General features: G+C 41.8%; 1 protein-coding gene across 2 annotated transcripts; it reads left to right on the forward strand.

Annotated features, from left to right (window-relative positions):
• The first annotated feature begins 1,000 nt into the window (after positions 1-1,000).
• lrig2 (leucine-rich repeats and immunoglobulin-like domains 2) lies at positions 1,001-20,077 on the forward strand. 2 transcript variants are annotated; one of them, XM_034138824.1, is made up of 18 exons: positions 1,001-1,661; positions 2,155-2,229; positions 2,661-2,795; positions 4,825-4,968; positions 5,141-5,284; positions 5,954-6,097; positions 6,409-6,552; positions 8,026-8,106; positions 10,807-10,878; positions 11,068-11,136; positions 12,783-12,946; positions 13,366-13,677; positions 14,453-14,734; positions 15,759-16,199; positions 16,379-16,531; positions 17,279-17,419; positions 18,072-18,341; positions 19,437-20,077. In XM_034138824.1, exons 1-18 carry the CDS (start codon positions 1,474-1,476, stop codon positions 19,661-19,663), a joined length of 3,186 nt encoding a protein of 1,061 aa, XP_033994715.1. In that variant the 5' UTR covers positions 1,001-1,473; the 3' UTR covers positions 19,664-20,077. The 2 variants fall into 2 exon arrangements, with proteins under 2 accessions (XP_033994715.1, XP_033994716.1); XM_034138825.1 differs by having other exon boundaries at positions 18,072-18,215.
• Positions 20,078-20,701: the final 624 nt, after the last annotated feature.

The following is a 20,701-nucleotide window of genomic DNA, read 5'->3' on the forward strand; positions in this document are numbered from 1 at the left end:
AGACTTCATTAAATCTAGCTGCATCTTTACCATCTTGGATAACACTTTAATGCTTCAATAACAATAATCAAAACATATAATATATATTATTCTGTAATGGAGCAATCTGCATAATGAGTACTTTATACTTTTTACTCGAGTACAAGATCTGAGTACTTCTCTCACCTCTGCCTGTTACTGACATTACATGCAAAAAGTAAAGCATTTGTAATACTGAATACATCTAGGGGTTTACAACTACAAGGTGATATGGGGAGAGGACAGAAAGGAAAAAACAGTTTTGACACACCAATGTTTGTTTTGCTTTTTTAAGGGGGAAAAGTTAAATTCTTACCCTTGTAGTCAATAAACAGTTATTTCAATAAGACCATGAGAGAATTTTAGATTCAAAATTACAACTAAATAACAATTCAAGCCAATTCAAGACATACTGATTTTAGCGACATTTGACACATGCAGCTGCAGGCAAGCATAAATAAGATATATGAAATAAAACAACTAAAGTTAAGTATTGATGCATTTTTCATTATAACGTGACCAAGCATGACATGTTTTATTTTCCCTCAAAATGTAAGCACTATGTCCCTTTGCTTTTGAAGGTAGCCAAATAGGTGAAAAACGTTTACATTTTTACAACTTATAATAATCATAATAATTCTGATTAAAATGATAACTTATAGGAACATGTTGCATAACTTTGTTTCTTAATTTCAAAGAGGAATATGATATGTACATTTGGGATGATAGTGCTAAAACTAAAACTTGTGTTTGAAATTCTTGAAAGGCATAAAGCGGAAGTTGCCACCAATAACCCACAAGGATCGGATATAATAATTCCTACTAGGGTAGTTCTGAAAAATGTACAGGCTACCACAAAAATATATTGGACTGAAATCCAATCAAATTGTCTGATATATTTGACAGGCTTGAGTACGGACCAATAGAACAACTCTAAACAAGCTGGGAAGGGGCGGTACCAAGGATATTCTATGTCATCAACTCAAGGCGCTTTGTTGTTCTTGCAGGACAGAAGACGAAGACAATTATTTCAATTCGTTGTAAACAACCCGGGTTAAGCAAAGATACCATCTCACATGGTTCAGTATACCTAAACGCCAACCAAGCGTGGAGTTATACCGAAGTCGTCCGGTAAAAAGTGGAGTATTTGTGGGACCAAATGAGCTAGCATTAGCTTCTCCGAGAGGGAGTCCACTATCCAGATTGGAGCGGAAGGAATTCCAGGCACTGGGAAGAAGGGGGGAGAAATCACTGCTGGGATGCCTCACGCAAATTGAAAAAAACATGTATTTCACAGTTCCTCCCGGGATTATAGCACTGTAAACCTGGACTATGTGTTCGTTTGACTGATATCCACTCACTGGAACGACTTGATGGTGGTTTTGTAACAGTTAACGTGCCAGTTTAGCGAGTTAGCCACGTAGCTACGTAGCCCTCCGGAGGAAGACATTTAAAATGGCGGAGGGTTGGCCCATTCCTTCGGCCCTTGTCTTCATGCTGCTGAGTTTGAGTGCCTGGGCTCTGGAGTCTTGTCCCGCTCCCTGCTCGTGTTTAAAAGGACAAGATGAGGTCTATATTCTGGACTGCAATAGGAAAAGACTTTCGGAGGCTCCCGTGGACCCACCAGAGGGGATAACACAAGTGTGAGTACACAAGGAGTAAGAAGAAGTGTGTTGAAGTTACCCACAGCACTGGTTTGTTGCTGATCCAGGAGGCGAAACATAACATACCAAGGAAACCTGTTCAGAAGTATTTTAGGCACTTGACCATCGATATACAAGTTTCTCTGAGATTTTTCTAGTTTTAGGTCTGAGTTTAAAGCAATGCTGTCTTATTAAAAATATATCTTCTATTCATGAAGGTTTTGAGTTTTTGTTGAAACTAGGAGGTGTTAGATTATGTTATAACTTTTGAGGTCAATATTTAATTAACTTTTATTGCAATCTCTTCAAAAGAATCTCATAAATGACAAAGCTTATCTGCACTTTTTTATTACTCTTTTCTTGACCATTTATGAAGAAGTTGTATAACTAATGATGTGACTGATGCACAAGACTTTACTCTTTATGATTCAATTATCCTGCAGCAGTATTTTTTTTAAATACAATTCTAATGTTGTATTGACTCTCATTTCAGCACCATGAATCACAATGAGCTGACCGTTCTTCCTTTTCTTGGAGATGTTTCCTCAAATATCACATCGCTGTCCTTGTAAGTATAAAACCCACTTTATGTTATCTCTCCTGTTAAAACAAATGTTCTAAACAAAGCTTGCATTTCATTATGTAAAGCTTTGCCTCCTTTTATGTCATACTTTACATGAAAAGATAACTATTGGCAGTTTTAGCAAAACATTTAAAAACACAGACCTCTGTTTTGTGTAAAAGTTTGACCATTTTGGAAGACCTGCATATTTTTTGATGTAATCTTTTTATGATATATAATGTTATGTAGACAAATATACAGAAATTAAAACATTTGTAAAGCACCATTAGATATTGTCTTTACTTTGCTCGGCAACTGATATGAATAATTTCTCTTGTTAGTATAACTTTGGTATATCTTACATAATTTGTCACAATAATCAGTGGTATTGTGGCTTTCAAAAAAACGAATACCTGTCATATTGTTTTTATATTCAGAGTCCACAATCGTATCTCGGAGCTGTCGATGCATCAGCTGCAGCCGTACGTTTCCTTGGAGACTCTGGACCTGACATCCAACTCCATCACAGAGCTCAACGTTGGATCCTTCCCCTCCATGCAGCTGAAATATCTGTAAGTAATCCTCTTCATTAAAACATTGTTGTTGATCAAGTTGGGCAGGAAGGATACATTGGGCCTTTCTCATTTCTCTAATTCCCCTCCTCGACTCCTATCCTCGTGTCTTAGTCCCGCCCTCAGGAGATGCGAGTGGAGGAGTCGAGGAGGGGAACCGAGGAGAGAGGAGGGGAAGCAGCAGGCGGTTAGAGAAATGAGAACTCCTCTCCTCTGAGCGGTCATTTTAAAGAGACGTCCGTTAATGATGACAAGAGGCACAGCACGCTGGGTGTTTCTCAATGTCGAGGACGCTTGCTTGGTAGCACATGTCTTCCGAGTCACTTGCTTCAGAAGCGAGGCAAGAATCCTTCCTAGCCTCGGAAAACGAAGAATTGTGGAACAGGCTAGCAGGTGTGCGTCATATGCGAGGCCCCGCCTTAAATGGAGCGCGATTTCCGCCAAATATTTGGAAATTGGTCCGTGCGCAAAGCATTGTGGGATTTTAAGACCGCGGAGTCTACACATGTGCAGCCTCGAAATTTCTCGCTACGAAGTACGCCGGCCTCGGTAGAATTCCAAGTATGCTGGACATTGGAACAGTCCTTCGGCGGCACTTGATGACGTAGTATGCTTGAAATAGTGGCTCTGGAGCAGCCTTCCTCGACATTGAGAAACACATTGAGATGGACAGTGATGATGACTTATATATTTACTTATATATTTACTTTGAATTCATTCATAGTGCGGTATAATGAGACAATAACAGGCTACAGATGCGGACATAAATACACACACACACACATATATATTTATATAATTTCAGATTCAAACAATTATGAGAGCACTCTCATAATAACGTAACACTATCAGAGACTGGATATATCCCCCCCCCCCCTCTCTCTGGTCGCTACAATGGGGAAATATAATTCTGGGCCAAAAGTTTTATTTACAAGTATTAAAAGTAAGCATAGGACAACAAACCAACTGAGACCTGTCTCTCTGCCGCATCTACGCACACACACACTCACTGTACCACACGCACCTACACACTGTACCACACACACATCTACAGCTCCTAAAGCATATAATATATCAGGATACAGCCGTTGTGTATTTTATTAGCATACAAATAAAGAGAGTAATTTAGGCCTGTTATACTGAGTGATATATATTATACACACTGCTCTGCTTTCTGCACTGACCTCACAGCTGTTCTCACTGTAAACATCACGTCGCGATTCAAGCAGTTAATAAAATAATATCCAGGGGATGCATGCAGAGCTGTCATTGGCTGAGATAAGTCCGGCCGTGCGTCACGACTCTTTTAAACATCTCTGTTGCCGGAAATACATCCGCGGAAAATCCGCGGAGGACCCGTCAGTGTATCCTCGATTATAGCTCCTCCAGAGAGCCTGCTCGATCCTCGGTCCTCGAAGTGCATTTAGAGAAATTAGATGTCCTTCAACATGGCGCGCTGAAATCCATTTCCGGGTCACTACCGGAGGACCGAGGAGTCGAGGAGGGAAAATTAGAGAAATAAGAAAGGCCCATTGTCTACCTGGATGGCTGTACAATAAAAGTGTAAAGTAAAGTTAGAAAAACCTAGAAAGCAGAGATTTCATACACCTGCCAAGGCTGATTAATATTGCACACATATTTTATTTTAATAATATAATATATATATATATATATATATATATATAAACATAAACATATTGGATCCAAACTGTTGTTATGACAAAAACTGTTGTTGTAACTCTAAACCAGTTTACAATTGTAGAGTGGTATAACGAGGGAGATCAGGCTTCACAGAAACAACAGTGAGATGATTTCATTTAAGGCTTTACAGAGAATTAGAGAGCACATATTATATACAAAAACGCTGGTGAAAACAGAACACGCATACACTTTGTTTTGATCGGTTGCTAGTTAGTAAGGAAGCATCCTTTTGTATCTGGATGTTGACATACAACAGATGTATATACAGAGCAAACAGTCCTCTCCTTGCTGATTCTGGATCTAATGTGTTTGCACTTTTATCTCAAAGGAATTTGAGTAATAACAGGATCAGCGTCCTCGAGCCTGGTTGCTTTGAAAACATCTCCAGCTCCCTGCTGGTGCTGAAGCTGAACAGGAACCGATTGGCTATGCTGCCATCCAAAGTCTTCAAACTTCCACTGCTTCAGTTCCTGTAAGTATCGCACAATGTGTTTTGGTGCAACATTCAAATGATTTGTCAATCTGATAGTTGATAGTAGCTTGCTGAAATTACTGCAAATCCAAACAACAATAATCCATTGGCTCTTGTTTGTTTCGTAAAACTCTACTTGGCTAAAGGAATCTGCTTCTTCCTCTCATTGTAGTGAACTGAAGCGTAACAAGATCAAGATAGTGGACAGTCTGACTTTCAAAGGGATGGACTCACTGAAGTCACTGAAGATGCAGAGGAACAGCATCACCAAGCTCATGGATGGAGCCTTTTTTGGACTTAACAACATTGAAGAACTGTGAGTACAATAAACAGTGTACATCTTCAATTGTGGAAGAATCAAATGTAAAACTTAAAATAGATATATTGGTCTGTAAATGCAAAAGGTGAATTTTGTCGGGGAAAACACATTTAAGGAGAAAACCTCACAATTTACAAAAGATCGCACACTGTATTAAAAGCTTCCGCCAATTTTACATAAGATGTATCAAATTGGGAATGTGCAATGTTTTGAGATAACAGAGATTTGCCGCACCGTGAGCATCATTAACATCCACATGGATCCATCTTTTCTTTCTTTTTTTATATTTGATCACATTATCATTTTTATCATTTGGATTATCTGTGTTATACATTTGTTTACCTTTTACATTTTCACACAACATTTATTGCTCTTCTGTCCAACCTGGGAGACGGATCCCACTGTGGATCTCCCAGATGTTTCTTACATTTTATACCCATTAATTGTGGAGTTACTATGGGAGTTTTCTCTTGTCCTCTGCTATAAATGTGCCACTTCATTTGATTGATTGAGGTTTGTCAGGCACTGTCAAAACCTCATCACAAAGCAGAAACACATTTTTGTTAGCCATGATAAATCTGGCATATTTGCCCATAAATAAAAAGGATTTATGTAAATACAGTTCTTTGTGCTAATGCCATTTTGTTTTTCCCATCTGCGTCTCAGAGAGCTGGAGCACAACAACCTCACGGAGGTCAACAAAGGCTGGCTGTATGGACTGCGCATGCTGCGTATCCTGCGGGTCAGCCAGAATACTGTCGGCATCATCCGACCAGACGCCTGGGAGTTCTGCCAAAAGCTGGAGGAACTGTGAGTGTGTTTGCTTCAGAGCTAAAATCCCCACGCAGCTAAGAGTCCCCACTTTCTTTCATCAGCCCTGGGCTCTGAAATTAATTCTGTGTGCTCAGAGGACTTACTGTTATCTTGCTGCCAGTTGCTGTCTGAAGCTGATTTAGTGCCGTCTTGCCTCCGGTGGATGTACTCAATCGTGAAATTGTGTCGCATCATTCTCGAATTTGAAGTAACATTATTATTAAATATAGATGATATAAGGGGTAAAAACTGTTGTTTAAATTGTTGCTTTAAATAATATTTCTCATATTTATGGTTGTTTTGCACAGAGACCTGTCCTTCAATCATCTGACTCGACTTGAGGAGACAGCTTTCGTGGGATTAGGTCTCCTGGACAGCCTGAATCTCGGGGAAAACTCCATCAGCCATTTGGGAGAGGGAGTGTTCAGCGGCCTGACGAGTCTGCGCACCCTGTAAGTTCTACGCCTCAAATAAATCTGTGTCTTTTTAAAGCTGATCTAACAAGTGTTATTAGGCGCATTGTGTAAAATCTAACCCTCCTGACATGTTCTTGGCTCTTTGCATTCTCATGAAGGCCGCTGACTACAGTAGGTCTGCGTTTGTTTCACTCTCCATGTGTAGCTCTAGTCCTGTATTAAATACATTTCCCTAGTTATCCTTAGTAGTTTAGAGACACAAAAGTAGAACAGTATTTTGAGTTCTTGCATTCTGGTCCTGCTTGTCATTAGTCATATGTTTAGTCTTATAAATGTGTCCTTTTCTCTTGGTTTTATGGCATCTGTGCTGCCATTCACTGTGGGTAACTTGTATGCAAACACAACAAACTGACAAATATTTGAGGTAACATAATGTTAGTGCTGAGTCCATGTGAACCATATACTGTAGCAGAAGTGAGAGTAGACTTTTCTCCACATTGCAGCTTAACCAGAGGCCGATAGATGAAGGGTAATATAATATTTTGTCAGTATATGTAGAGAGATATTGCCTGGTCCAGGATTTAAGTTGGTTTGCTTTTAAATATTTCATACAGTAGAGATGAATAATATCAACACATTATATGCTCAATATTTCAGTGTCTACTGAGCATATCAACAAATATCTCTGCAGCCTGGTTTTGAAATCTTCTTTCTTGACTGATGACTACCATTAATCCTACTGCACTGCTCCGTTTATAAATAACATTGGAGTTATCTGTTAGAAAAGGCCCTCTTATATTAATGCAGCAAATATCAGTTCCAATATTGGGTTGAATGTACGGCTGCACAATTTGGAAAAAATAACTCTTGCGATTATTTGACTGATATTGAAAATATATTTATTTTACATTATTATTCTCATTATCATTAAAACATATATTAATTGGATCTGTCTGTAGTAAATGATTTCTAGGTTGGTATATCTCTGAAGCTCCACAATACTTCATTCAAAATAGTATTTTTACACATATTTATTGGAATATTGCACTAGTCCATAGTGCAATATTCATTACAGTTTTGATTAATTGTGCAGCTCTATTCGACAGTGGTATAAATCTGCTTCCTTTATCCGCTTTGGATCTTTACCATCCGGGGAGCTTTCATGGGAGAGGGGCATCACAGAGTACTGAAGTTCTTTCAGAGGTGGCCAGGCATGAGGAAATAGAAACAAAAGAGCCCATGACCCATCCTGTAAACACAACGTCTCTCTGTGTTTCCAGCGGACCCATGAACTGTCCCAGCGCTAAACAGAGCCAATTAATTTCCCCACATCAGAACGGCAGTGAGCTGTGACACACTGTGGAAGCATGGAGTCTCAGATTGTTAGTCCTCTAGCTGAGTCATTGCCACTGACAACCACAGTGGAGACTTTAAACTCTCTGTGGTGTTCCAGGAGGAGCCCTCGCATCTAAAGTGTTTTAACATCTAAAATGACTCTTTTTCTTTCAGTGATATCCGCAATAATGAAATCTCCTGGGCCATAGAAGACTCCATTGGTGTGTTTGTTGGGATGAAGAAGCTGAACACACTGTAAGGATGCTCAGATTATACACGTATCAAAGCAATTTTTATTTAAAACACATTTTATTGCATTTAGACAAATAAAGCATGTGCATCTTAAATTATTTCAATCAGGAAAGACTTCATTTTGTTTAAAGAACATTTATTGACACATGCCATATGATAAATGTTAAGTCTTTGGCGATTAGACCCCGATCCTGAAATCGTATATATCTAAAGGGGGGATGCAGCCGTGAGCATAGGGAACCCCCCGGTGTCTAGACACTGGTGATGATGCTGAAGATCTGGATTTGAAGAGGAGATGGGATGAAGAGGAGGTGTGATGAGGTCTTTGGATTAGCTCTCCTGGAACTGGATGTGATGAAAGGAGGTGGATGGGGAGGAGGCGGGCGGCAGCATGAACACCTGAAATCACAGCTGACTGCAGGAGAGAGGAGAACCATTTTAAAGTTTGGCTGCAGCACGATGATTGGCTGCTGAGATTGAGTTGAATGTAATAGGTTAGCAGGAAGCTGTGATGAGCTGATTATAAGCAGCTGCGGATTGAATGTATACCAGTCTTCCTGACAGAACTTGCGCTGAGCTTCATTTCAATCAGGAGGGACTTCATTTTATTTAAAGAACATTTATTGACACATGCCATATGATAAATGTTAAGTCTTTGGCGATTAGACCCCGATCCTGAAAACGTATATCTGATGCAGCCGTGAGCATAGGGAACCCCCAAAAAGGAGGAAAGTGGATGAAAGATTAAGATCGGACCACTTGACGAAGGATTTTACCTTACCAGGTGGCATGGATTCTGCTGAGACATGATTGAGGATTTAGACCGAGATTTATGCAGTGAGGCAGAAATGTATATGAATGATATAGATAAGGAGCCTGACTGCGGCCGGGGATGAACTAGGAAAAGAGGAACCCCCAACTAACGAATGATGATGAATGATGCAATGCAATGAATCATTACGATAATATCCGTGAGTGATATGATAGTAGTGCTGCTCTGAATGTGGGCATGTACTTACCTTACGTGATGCAACGGGTCTAAACTGGGAAGCAAGCAAGAGTTAGACAGGAATGTGCGGGGAGAGAGAAGGAAAATAGGATAGGGTGAGCGGAGAGAGAAGGAAAATAGAATGGGGTGAGCTGTGCTCCCTGTGATACTGACTATTGCATGGAGCAAGACTTCTGATGGCTCAGACAGTCTGCTGGCTATTGCAAGACTTCTGATCGCTCACGCAGTCTGCTGACTATTGCATGGAGCAGGACTTCTGATCGCTCACGCAGTCTGCTGACTATTGCATGGAGCAGGACTTCTGATCGCTCTGTCTGCTGGGATAAGTGAGAGAGGCATAGCATGTGGTAAAACATTATCTTAGAAGGATGTGATACACCACCACCAGTTATATGCATAGCTTACCGTAGGAGTTTTAAGAGTTTTTGATTAGCCAGTACGGTGCGGATATCGGGTCGGATAGGGCATGCGTGTGGTTACACGCATAAGGGCAGAATAAGCAATCATTATAAAACAGAGAATGAACAGGACAGGGATACAATTAGATGAAACTGTTCTGGCGAAGTGCTGATTAATGAATAATGTAATGCAATGAAGGTATTCTGCAGATGATTAAAATGTGAGCTGAGTGAGTGACTCATTGCTGTGAGAGACATACGCTGCAAGACTACATTGAGCAGGAGTTGTTTATATTGCATGCATTCCTTATGCTTGACGGAAAAGTGTGCACTGAGACAATGAGGTCTGCTATTGAACTACCAGATAGAGGGGATCGTATGATCATAAAAGCAAGCACGGTTTGCACCACCACCAGTTATATGCATGAAAGTATGAAGGACAACCTGTGCATTCTTTCTTTCTTTTATATTTATTCATTTTTTAAATATAATTATTTTATCCGGACTGCCCCAACCCATAAAGGGGGGGCCGAGATACGAATCTGATGAGACACGGAGGCGATCATGCCTAAACGTGCTGTGAACACGGATAAACGTCACTTATCTGCTGGTTGAATTTCCTGGGAGGGATTGAATGCGGCGTAGAGGGCCTGCTCGCGGTCGGCTTGTGCGTAATGCCACTTCGGTGTTCGCGGATCAGCTGATCAAGGGGCCTCGACTCCGTTCTGATACCGGATCGGCTTGTTCGCTTATGCCGAGACGGCCGGACGTACCCGTGTTTCTGCTGATGGAGGTCTTCTCCTCTCGCTCTTGCTTGATATCTGCTACGAGGATCTGAAACGGGTGTGAACACCTGAAATCACAGCTGACTGCAGGAGAGAGGAGAACCGTTTTAAAGTTTGGCTGCAGCACGATGATTGGCTGCTGAGATTGAGGTGAATGTAATAGGTTAGCAGGAAGCCCGTGATGAGCTGATTATAAGCAGCTGCGGAGTGAATGTATACCAGTCTTCCTGAAAGAACTTGCGCTGAGCTTCATTTGGCAGTGTTGCAGAGATTTTAGTCATTTTGTAAATGTTCCCTGATGATAATGAGAAGCTTCATTCACAAAAACATCTGTTTGTGCTTGTCAGGTTTTATTGTGCTGTGAAATAGTTCCTCAAGCTTAATCTAACTTTCATTGAAAAGCTTTTCTGATTTCTGAATTTAGCCGTAAAGAAAGCTGCTTACACAGGAGTTCCAGTATGCAATAAATATTACCCAGGAGCATCACATTAAATATTTTTGCTTTTTTCAGAATAATACAGCGGAACAAAATCAAATCAATCACCAAGAAAGCGTTTGAGGGCCTGGATGAGCTGGAACATCTGTAAGTAACGCCACACCTGTTTCTCATCACTGTTATAATCTCAGTTATTGTTGAATGATAACAGAGCGCACAATGCTTTATTTTCCCACACTATTCTGTCGTTGCTTACTTTTGCTTGTGAAATGGGATGCCATTTTGATAGAAACACATCGTACTTGTGTCTAATCCATATTTCTGTCCGCTCTGCAGGGACCTGAGCAAGAACGGCATCATGTCGATACACCCCGAGGCGATGTCCCATATGAAGCTCAAAGAGTTGTGAGTAGACTCTAAATTTATCCAACAACTCTCATAAACCCATTTGGAGGCCAGCTTCCTTGTGTTATTTGTTCTTGGACTGATTTAGAAATATTGCTTTCATTAAAAGGGAATTATAATCAGGGCTGCACATAACTGGTGCGCAGGTGCGCATGCGCACCCCCCGCCAAAAAAGAGCACCGGATCATTTGAAAAAAGGCGCATTTGCGCACCGAGAGAGAAAGGAGAGATAGAGAAGAGAGAGAGAGAGAGATATTTGCGAGTTGCATAAGAACTGGTAAGATAGCAGGGTTTCCCACACATAGACTTTACTTGGGCGGGCCGCCCAGGTATATTAACGGCCACCAAAGTATAATTTGCAAGCCATTTAGGTTCCATTTTTTTAATCCGTCCGTGAGCACCACGGCATCTGCGATCCCTCGCTATCGCGTGAAGGGTCTGCTTTATGCGCTCCGCACAGTAACCCTGCTGCGAGGCTTAATGAGCGTGCTCACTAGCGCACCTCCCCCCCCCCCCCCCCTGTTCATAATGTCAAGTACCCCTCAAAAGGTCCGGTTTATTTCATGTTAAGGATGCGCACCAAGCAACATCTCCAGGTGCTCCTTTGAGAACCAGGGCAAAAAAGTTATGTGCACCCCTGATTATAATGATTTAGTTGTACTGCAATTAAAAGACATAATAAAGCATTTTAATTGCCATTATTTAATTGTGTGAAAAAGTGTGGACCTCGTAACTTAAAGGGGACCTATCATGCAAAATGCACTTTTGTACGTCTTTTCTACATGAATATGTGTCCCCGGTGTTCCAGGGAACTCACCAAGTGTCAGAAAACACAACCCTCTCTATTTTCCTCCATACCCAAATCTCTAAAAAAGGGGCTGCAACGGATCTGATAAAAACTGATCCAGATCTGAACACTGTCCTGACGTCAGGACGGTGGCACTACGGCTATTGGGCCAACTCCACCAATCAGGAGGAGACAGCCACGGCCATTGCTGTTCGAAAGCGCTGGAGACGCTGTAGTACATATGCCAGGCCAGTAGATGGTGCTGTTCTCACAGAATCAGCCCTTGCTAAAACAGAGCTAACATTTTTCAAGTTGAGCGAAATGAGGCATGGCTAAAATGCATGATCTGTTTGGTATTTTGAAAAAAAAAAAGTATAAATATGCCTTATATAGGTATGGTCCTACACTATATTATTCAAATATAGCATGATAGGTCCACTTTAAGTAATAAATATATTGGAGCTACTTTACCTTTGAGCTTTTCACCACATTTTTGGCTTTAAATACATGTGATGCCATTTTTCATTTAACAGAATGTCATTTATTAATTATTTTTTTGAGTAAAACCCTACAATTTCAGACTCGATTGGACACGCAAAGATATTTGATCCAGCTTTTATGATGCAGCATCATCATCTGCTCCATAATGACAGCTGGGCTGTGTAAATGTTTTGTCTTTTGCCTTTTTTTGATGTTTTTATAAGCCCATTTTAGGAGTTTATCTTAGCCCCAGTAGCCGTCAAACTCATACACTCAAATGATTCAATCCATTTTATAATTTTCTCTACTGAAGTTTGGTGATTCAAACAAATTTTACAATGCCTCCTCTTACGCTTCCTCTATTTGTTTCTGTCCTCAGTGTCCTGAACACCAGCAGCCTGCTGTGTGACTGCCACATGCAGTGGCTGGGGCCGTGGCTGACTGAGAACAGCTTCCTCCAGTCTGTGTCTGCCGTCTGCGCTCATCCTGCCAGCCTACTCGCTCACAACGTCCTGTCTATCGGCCCGCAAGAGTTTGTTTGTGGTCAGTTCCTCTTCTCTTTTCTTTCTTTTTTTTTCTAAACTGAACCTAGTTTGATACAATTTGATTACTCTTCAATCGACACAGTGGAAAATATTTGTCGTTGTAAGCTAGGAAAGGATATTGAGTATCTCTTTGGATAGATACAATATATATTTTACAATTATTTCACTGTAGAAGTTGTGTTCATAATCTTAATTTCCTCTGTAATCGGTCCGTAAAGCTATGGCAAACGTTTTTTGGTCCTAAATGACACAACGTCTGACAACCATTTTCCCTGTTCTGTATTGGAACATTTAATTTGAACACCAACTACAATCTTACATTTTATTTAAGCAGTGTTCTGTAAAAAAAAGAAGGATTTTCTATTTAAAAAAAGCAGAGTTTCACACTTGCTATCCTTGCTCCTCGCTCCTCCACAGATGATTTCCCAAAGCCCCGGATCACAACTCATCCCGAGACGTATGAGGCGCTGCGGGGGAACAACGTGACTCTGAGCTGCGTGGCGTCCAGCAGCAGCGATTCACCGATGACCACGGCTTGGCGGAAGGATGGGGAGGTGCTGTATGACGCAGAGGTGCAAAACTACGCCCGGTACCAGCAGGGAGAGCTGATCTACACCACCGTGCTCCACCTGCTCAATGCCAACTTCACTGACGAGGGCCGCTACCAGTGTGTGGTCTCCAATCACTTCGGCTCCAACTACTCCAACAGGGCCAAGCTTACTGTCAATGGTGAGGACGTTTGCCCTTTCAGAATGTCATGTTTTGCGTTTTCTTATCTTGCTCTGCAGTAAAAGGTTAAAGGTGTCCTATCATGCAAAATGCACTTTTTGATGTCTTTTATACATAAATATGTGTCCCCGGTGTGTCAGGGAACTCACAAAGTGTCAGAAAATAAAACCCTCTCTTTTCCTCCATACCCAAATCTCTAAAAACGGGGATACAACGGAGCTGATCCAGATTTGCGTCCGACGTAATATCGGAAATGTGGGCTGGCTTTACACCCACGGTCCTATCAGAAAAGTCGCTATCAGAAACAATGCGTTTTGGATGTAATATGGTCTTTGTTTACATTAGGAAGCATCGCTAACACTCAGAGCTAAGCTGTACTGGAGAGAGTATGTGTAAAAAAGCAGGAAATAGAAAAAGGAACTCGCCTTGTTGTAAACCCGCAAGGAAAAAAAGCATTTGAGCTCCATACTGTTTCAGAAATAATCGTTGAACTCACTGCTTGCCTATGTGCTCAAAAGGGGGCGGGGCCAGCAGCATCAGTCACAGAATCAGCCATTGTCTAAGAGGGCTGAAATAGAGGGATATGAGGGATGTCTAAAAGGCAAGATCTGTTTGGTATTTTGAGCAAAACACATCATAGACATGTTTTTTATATATCTGAGACCCATAATATATGCCTAAAAATAGCATGATAGGAGATCTTTAAGCTATAACTGGCTGGTTCTAGTACTGGTCATCTGTGCATCCCCTGACTTTATATCCTCTTATCTTTCAGAGCTGCCATCCTTCCTGAAGACTCCCATGGATCTGACAATACGCACAGGGACTATGGCCAGGCTGGAGTGTGCTGCTGAAGGCCATCCATCACCCCAGATTGCCTGGAAGAAGGACGGAGGCACGGACTTCCCCGCCGCCCGGGAGCGCAGGATGCACGTGATGCCCGATGACGACATCTTCTTCATCGCTAACGTGAAGACTGAAGACATGGGAGTGTACAGCTGCACGGCTCAAAATGCAGCCGGCAGTCTGTCTGCAAACGCAACTCTCACCGTCCTGGGTGAGTCACATGATCAACAGTGCAAATTACTGATGTTTTTTTCTACTGGGTCATTTCAGCTGAGTCACTGCGCTCAAATTGGCTGCTCATTTGTGTCTGTGAAATCATAACACATGTTCTGTTTTTGTGTCTTCTGCCATTTGAACTAATGTTGATCTAAATGCAAACGTTATTATACAATCGTCTACTTGCCAGCACTGTGAACTCGGAAATGTTTTGGGTACCCCAACGTTTTATATGATTACAAACTGCCGGAAGTTAACTCGCATAGACTGGGCAATTTCACTCGATTAGCATAAATTAATTAGCATTATAGCTTATGCAGACAATAGTTAAAAGATTGTTTGGCCGAATTGGACAATTTTGAATTGGTTTTGGGGGTAATGAGGATTCCAAATGTATTTCTGTCATTTTCAGGATCAACAATGGCAATTTTAAGTGGTCATAATTTGTACTCTCGGTTGGCTGATTTTGACTACCATGAGTAGTTTTGCGACCATTGGATATAGAGAGCACCAGAGGAAAATGATTATCTCTACTGTGGACACTTGTTTTCAAATAAATAAGCAATCGGTTCAATCCAAATGATCCAGAAAAGGTCAGAAATGGGTTCAGCCTCCTCAATAATCCCCACAACCAATCTTAATGAATGCTGATTAACACAAATTATGCTATATGTGCAAATTGCACCAGGCTGTTTCTATGTGCTTGGGACCCATACTATACATTTGTAATATAAAACGTTGGGGTACTTACCATTTCCGGGTTCACAACAGGACTCTATGAGCTTGCAACTTCCCTACCATGTCCACAGAGAACTGAAATGTGTCTAGATGATATAATAACTGCTTCTGAGACTTTATTTAGCCTTATGCTGAGTCAACGAGCAGTTTTGCCATCAAGGCTAGTACTAAGAAACATTTTCTCATTATAATAAACTTGAGCCCATAGACATCCAACAAAACCATTTGTCATAAATGCCACTGGGATAATAAAAACATCTATTAATTCTCTTCTCTTCCAGAAACTCCATCCTTCATGCGGCCTCTGGAAGACAGAACCGTGGCCCGCGGTGAAACGGCCGTTCTCCAGTGTATCGCCGGAGGCAGCCCGGCCCCTCGTCTCAACTGGACCAAAGACGACGGGCCCCTGGTGCTCACCGAGCGCCACTTCTTTGCTGCAGCCAACCAGCTCCTCATCATAGTGGACGCTGGTCCTGCTGATGCTGGGAAATACACCTGCATCATGTCGAATACTCTGGGAACGGAACGTGGACACATCTACCTCGGCGTGTCCCCGTCACCAAACTGTGACACCGGCACCGGGTACGACCAGGACGGCTGGACCACCGTGGGCATCGTGGTGATCGTGGTGGTGTGCTGTGTGGTGGGCACCTCGCTGGTCTGGGTCATTGTCATCTATCACATGCGCAGGAAAAGCGAGGACTACAGTATCAGCAACACAGGTGAGCAGTTTAGACATTTGTGGTATCAAATAAATGAGCCTTATTTGGAGAGTTACAGAATAATGGTGGCGGTTTGAAAACCATGAAATGTGTCTTTGGGGACGCATCTTTGTTGTGGGGATAAGACTGTTTCACAGAACTCAATACCGTGTAACAAAATGTGTCTCCGTCTGTTCCAGATGAGATGAATTTGCCAGCAGACATCCCCAGCTACCTGTCTTCCCAGGGAACTCTGTCAGAGCCGCAGGAAGGCTACAGTAACTCTGAGGCCGGCAGCCACCAGCAGCTCATGCCTCCGCTCTCCAACGGATACGTCCATAAGGGCACAGATGGTGAGAAATCTGCCTTTAGATATGGGGTTTTGAAGATATTGGACTCTGTAACAAAAATATTTAGTCTCAGAAACATGGTTGAGGCCCCTTTTTGTTTTCTCACGTTTAGAAATATTCATTTTGTGAAATCTTTAACAAGCTGTGTTTGTCTGCATAAGATAATTATGGCATTCCCTTGGCGTAACATGTTTGTTTTTCTTGCTGCACACAAAATTACAAAAATCTAGTGTTTATTAATTGAATAAATAAATTCATATTGTGAAAATATTGTGATGATGTGAACTAATTACTCCAAATAAATGCAGAGTTTTAGGAATACTTCAGACAAATAAGACACACTTTATTTTGTATTGGATTTGAGTGTTTTTGTCTATTTTATATAAATAAATAGTAATCATCATTGAACTGTACGCACAAGATAGTTTCTTTTATCTATGTTGTATGGTTAAAATATGATTGTGAAAACAAATGTTATTTCAACATCACAAAGCTAACAAAATAGTTTATCTGAAATCAAACACATTAGGATGCACCACCGCCTCCTGCTGTCTGTGAGAGTCATGAAATGACGTGAAAAACTAATTGATCTAATTTCTTCATATATATATAATGTCTTTGGCCGGCTTCTTGGATTGTCTCTTCAGGATACAAAGGTTTTCTTCTTGCAGCCATTAGGTTTTTGCTTTAGTGTTCCAGATCAGATCCCTGCTGAAATGAGACACTGACTAATTATCATGTGTGTCCCAGGTGTGTGTTATGGGGACACAGGCAGTGAGGTGGAGACAGAGGGGAGCGGCATGCTGCACTGCAGGGTCGGCTCTCTGTTCACCGGCCGCAGCAGCTTCCACCCCGGAGAGCCCCGCGAGGGCCTGGCCGGACACCCAGCAGGTGAGGGGCGTCCGCCCGCATGCAGCTTCTGTTTGTATTTATTATTAACAGATTCATTTTTTAATTTTGTCCTGCATGCCAAGTGTTCACAAATTACAAACTATGCCTTTAAACTGGTATTTATGTAGATGCATTCATATTAAGGTGTAATAAGGTCTTTTCATATACATTGATATATTTTAATTTAGATACCATATTTGAACTGATTTAAATACAAAGCAAAATGCAAAGTACTATAAATAATCAGGACAAGATGCTAATAGCGGTATGAGCTGAGATGCATTTGATGATCGACACAACTAAGCCACGAGAAAAGTGGATTTTATAATTATAAACTAAATTATGTGGCATCTCTTATACAAAAGAAACGGCTTGAATAGCTTTTACAAAACACAAAAAGGGAAAAGCAGACAATTAGACAATAATTCATTTGTAAATTACTTACAAAACAGTTACATCATGTTTAAGTATGTTTTCTGTGCAATTAACATAGTTAATGAAGTGATTAACAAGAAGTGTACTTGAAATGCCTTTTCACTGCCACAGCTAGCATGCAATCTCAAAGGAAGAATCTCAAAATGACGCAAAAGTCATGTACAGACTTTAAAAACGACCACATGGAAAGTAACACTTGCTAATTATTTCTCACCAGGTGGCGCAGGTCCGCTTGTCATCTGCTCCGACTGCTACGACAACGCCAACATCTACTCTCGCACACGGGAGTACTGTCCCTACGCCTACCTGGGGGAGGACGACCCGCTGGACAAATCCATACCGGGCCTGAAGGAAAGCTTCGGTGAGCATGCTCAGCACGACGCCACGCCACTGGAGAGCCTCATTAGCAACCACGACTCCTCCATCTTTCTCACCCCACACGACAAAAGGCTGAGCAGCCACACTCCCCCGGAGCACTACGCTAATGGTGAGAGTTGGAAATGTTACCTATTAGAGCGAGGTGGTGAAACCATCCTTAATCTAGCTGACAACTATCATGTCCTACCTGCTGAAGTGTTTTTTGATAACACGGTGAATTTCCACCCTCCTGCAGCTACTGAAGAAAGAACATGTTCTCTCTTTTCTGGGGCTGTTATACAGATTGCAGGCACTCGGGAGAGTTGGCTCTTGGCTTGCTTTCATATACAGTTTACTGAAGCCATTATTTTATATATGAGAGATGTCACACTTAAAGGTGGGGTATGTCATTTATTTCAAAAACACTTGTTATATTCCATGGAATGCTCTTAACATCCCGATAGCAATGAATATATTAAATGCTTTGACAATAAATACATACAAAAAATGTCATCTGTGGAAGCCGTAGTACTGTAAAAAGCACGACCAATCATTTTAGCCGGCCCGGCTAAAGTAACTGGATGGCCTACCTGCCTGTCAGCCTTCCATCTGTGCACAAACTTATCTCGTGCCCTCATTGGTCATGTGCGCGTTCGTGTTGGAGGAGGGGCTCTGTAAGGAAGTGGCAGATTTTTTCCGGTTGTGTATTTTCAAATTCTAGCGATCTCGAGCTGGTTTCTCCAAAATGACTTACCCCACCTTTAAGTAAGATTGTGTTTATTAGGGATATGGATCTTCCAGATATGATCTATTTAGATTTATGGAGCAGCTCGCAGGCTAGAGCTAACTTTATATTCCCTATGGAGGTTAGTTGTAAAAAAAAACGGTGTTAAGTCAGCTTGGCTAACTTCACGTGACCAAACTCAAAACAAGCTTCTTAAATGGAGTTTACCAATAATGCAAAAAGGGAAAAGTATATGTTTTTTTAAGTGTTAAGGAACCTCTCCAAATTGCTTGTTTTGTCTAACCAACACTTCCAAATCTCAAGCCTTTCGAATATCATGAATATAAATAATCTAAACCTACAAATCCTCACACTTAAGAAGCTAAAACCAGATTATATTTGGAAATATTGCATGAATCATTACTTAATCAGTGATAGTTAACAAATCAGCTAGAGGGAGATAATATGTTGGCATCTAACGTCGGTTTACTCGTTTTGCAGATTCTCTCAGCAGGTCCTTCTGGGGAGAAGGGGAAGATCCGTCTTTGAGAGCCCCACCAGGCACGTCCCCTCATCCGGTGACGGTGCACCGGACCCCCCCCCTGGCTGCCGACGGGCCGGAGGAACAGAGGGAGGCAGAATCGGACTGTTTTCCCAGCCAATCTACACAGGACCACAGAAGTGCCTCTAATAGGACTAACCCTCAGGAGCACGCTGCTCCCTCATAGGTCCTTACACTCCGCCCACGCTCTGCCTCTGACTCCTCGTTGATGCAACCCCCCCCCCCCTTCACCCTCTACCTCCAAAGAGACTCCTCACATTCTGCCAAAGATGCTCTCTTGTATGTTTACATTCCCTTTTTTTCCACTCGAGAGGACATATTAACGTTCTCCAGCGTGGAGAGACTGATGTGTCATGCTGGAGAAATGGACCAGTGATTTAAATTGACCGTCTCCTCGACACCTCCACCTCTGCAGGAACCTTTCCTCACACATCTTCCACTCTTCTTTGTTCTCTTTCTAGAGAAGGCGATGAATGTATGCTTCAAAGAGCCATGTCGGGCGCTGCCATGACAGAACGCCAAGACATGGTTCAGTCTTAACAAGCTCTCGCTCCTTGGGCCATGCTGCTGGGGGGGGGGGGGGGGGGGGGGCTGAAGTGTTGTGCCCGTCACACTGGCAGTGTTCTCTCATCATTCCCGGTACAGAAAGCAGTTGGAGCAGCCTTTACGACTTTGTGAAAAATGACAAAACCACCGATTCCCAAGTGGGTAAAAAGGGGACGAGTGTAGTTCCCTGACCAGCAGTTTGTGGTTGTTGAAAGAACATTAAAGATGCGTCCCACATTCCCGCAGTCATCCCAACTGACTCAAAACTATGCTATCTGGTATCTTCTTATGCAAAACCCAGAGACAGTGACACCAAAATGTGGTGTATATTATAAATATATATGAATATATCCTATATCATCTTTATCTGATCTTGTTTTCGTCCTATGATGATTCCTTCATTTGATGTCTTTGTAATAATAAGCTGTTTGGGGAGAAAGCGTACAATTTCCTTTGCACATGTGACAATCCTGGCTATTTCCTCATGTTTGTCTCTCTGATGGCCTTCAACAAGCATTCTCAGTGACCTCGATCAGGTGACACGACGGCTTCTACACACAGTATGCACTGATTTCCCTTTATCATACCTTACAGGCACTTAATTGAATGGAGGTAGACGTCATTATGCAGTCTGCATGCTGTTTTACATTGTGAGGAT

Source organism: Trematomus bernacchii, unplaced genomic scaffold, assembly GCF_902827165.1.
Source record: "Trematomus bernacchii unplaced genomic scaffold, fTreBer1.1, whole genome shotgun sequence".
Classification (NCBI taxonomy): Eukaryota; Metazoa; Chordata; class Actinopteri; order Perciformes; family Nototheniidae; genus Trematomus; species Trematomus bernacchii.

Excerpts from the sequence above, each read along its gene's own strand:
- lrig2 (XM_034138824.1), top strand. The coding sequence starts at position 1,474 with ATGGCGGAGGGTTGGCCCATTCCTTCGGCCCTTGTCTTCATGCTGCTG. Across the intron at positions 6,098-6,408 it reads TGCCAAAAGCTGGAGGAACT|AGACCTGTCCTTCAATCATC; the intron begins GTGAGTGTGTTT and ends TGTTTTGCACAG. Across the intron at positions 6,553-8,025 it reads CTGACGAGTCTGCGCACCCT|TGATATCCGCAATAATGAAA; the intron begins GTAAGTTCTACG and ends TTTTTCTTTCAG.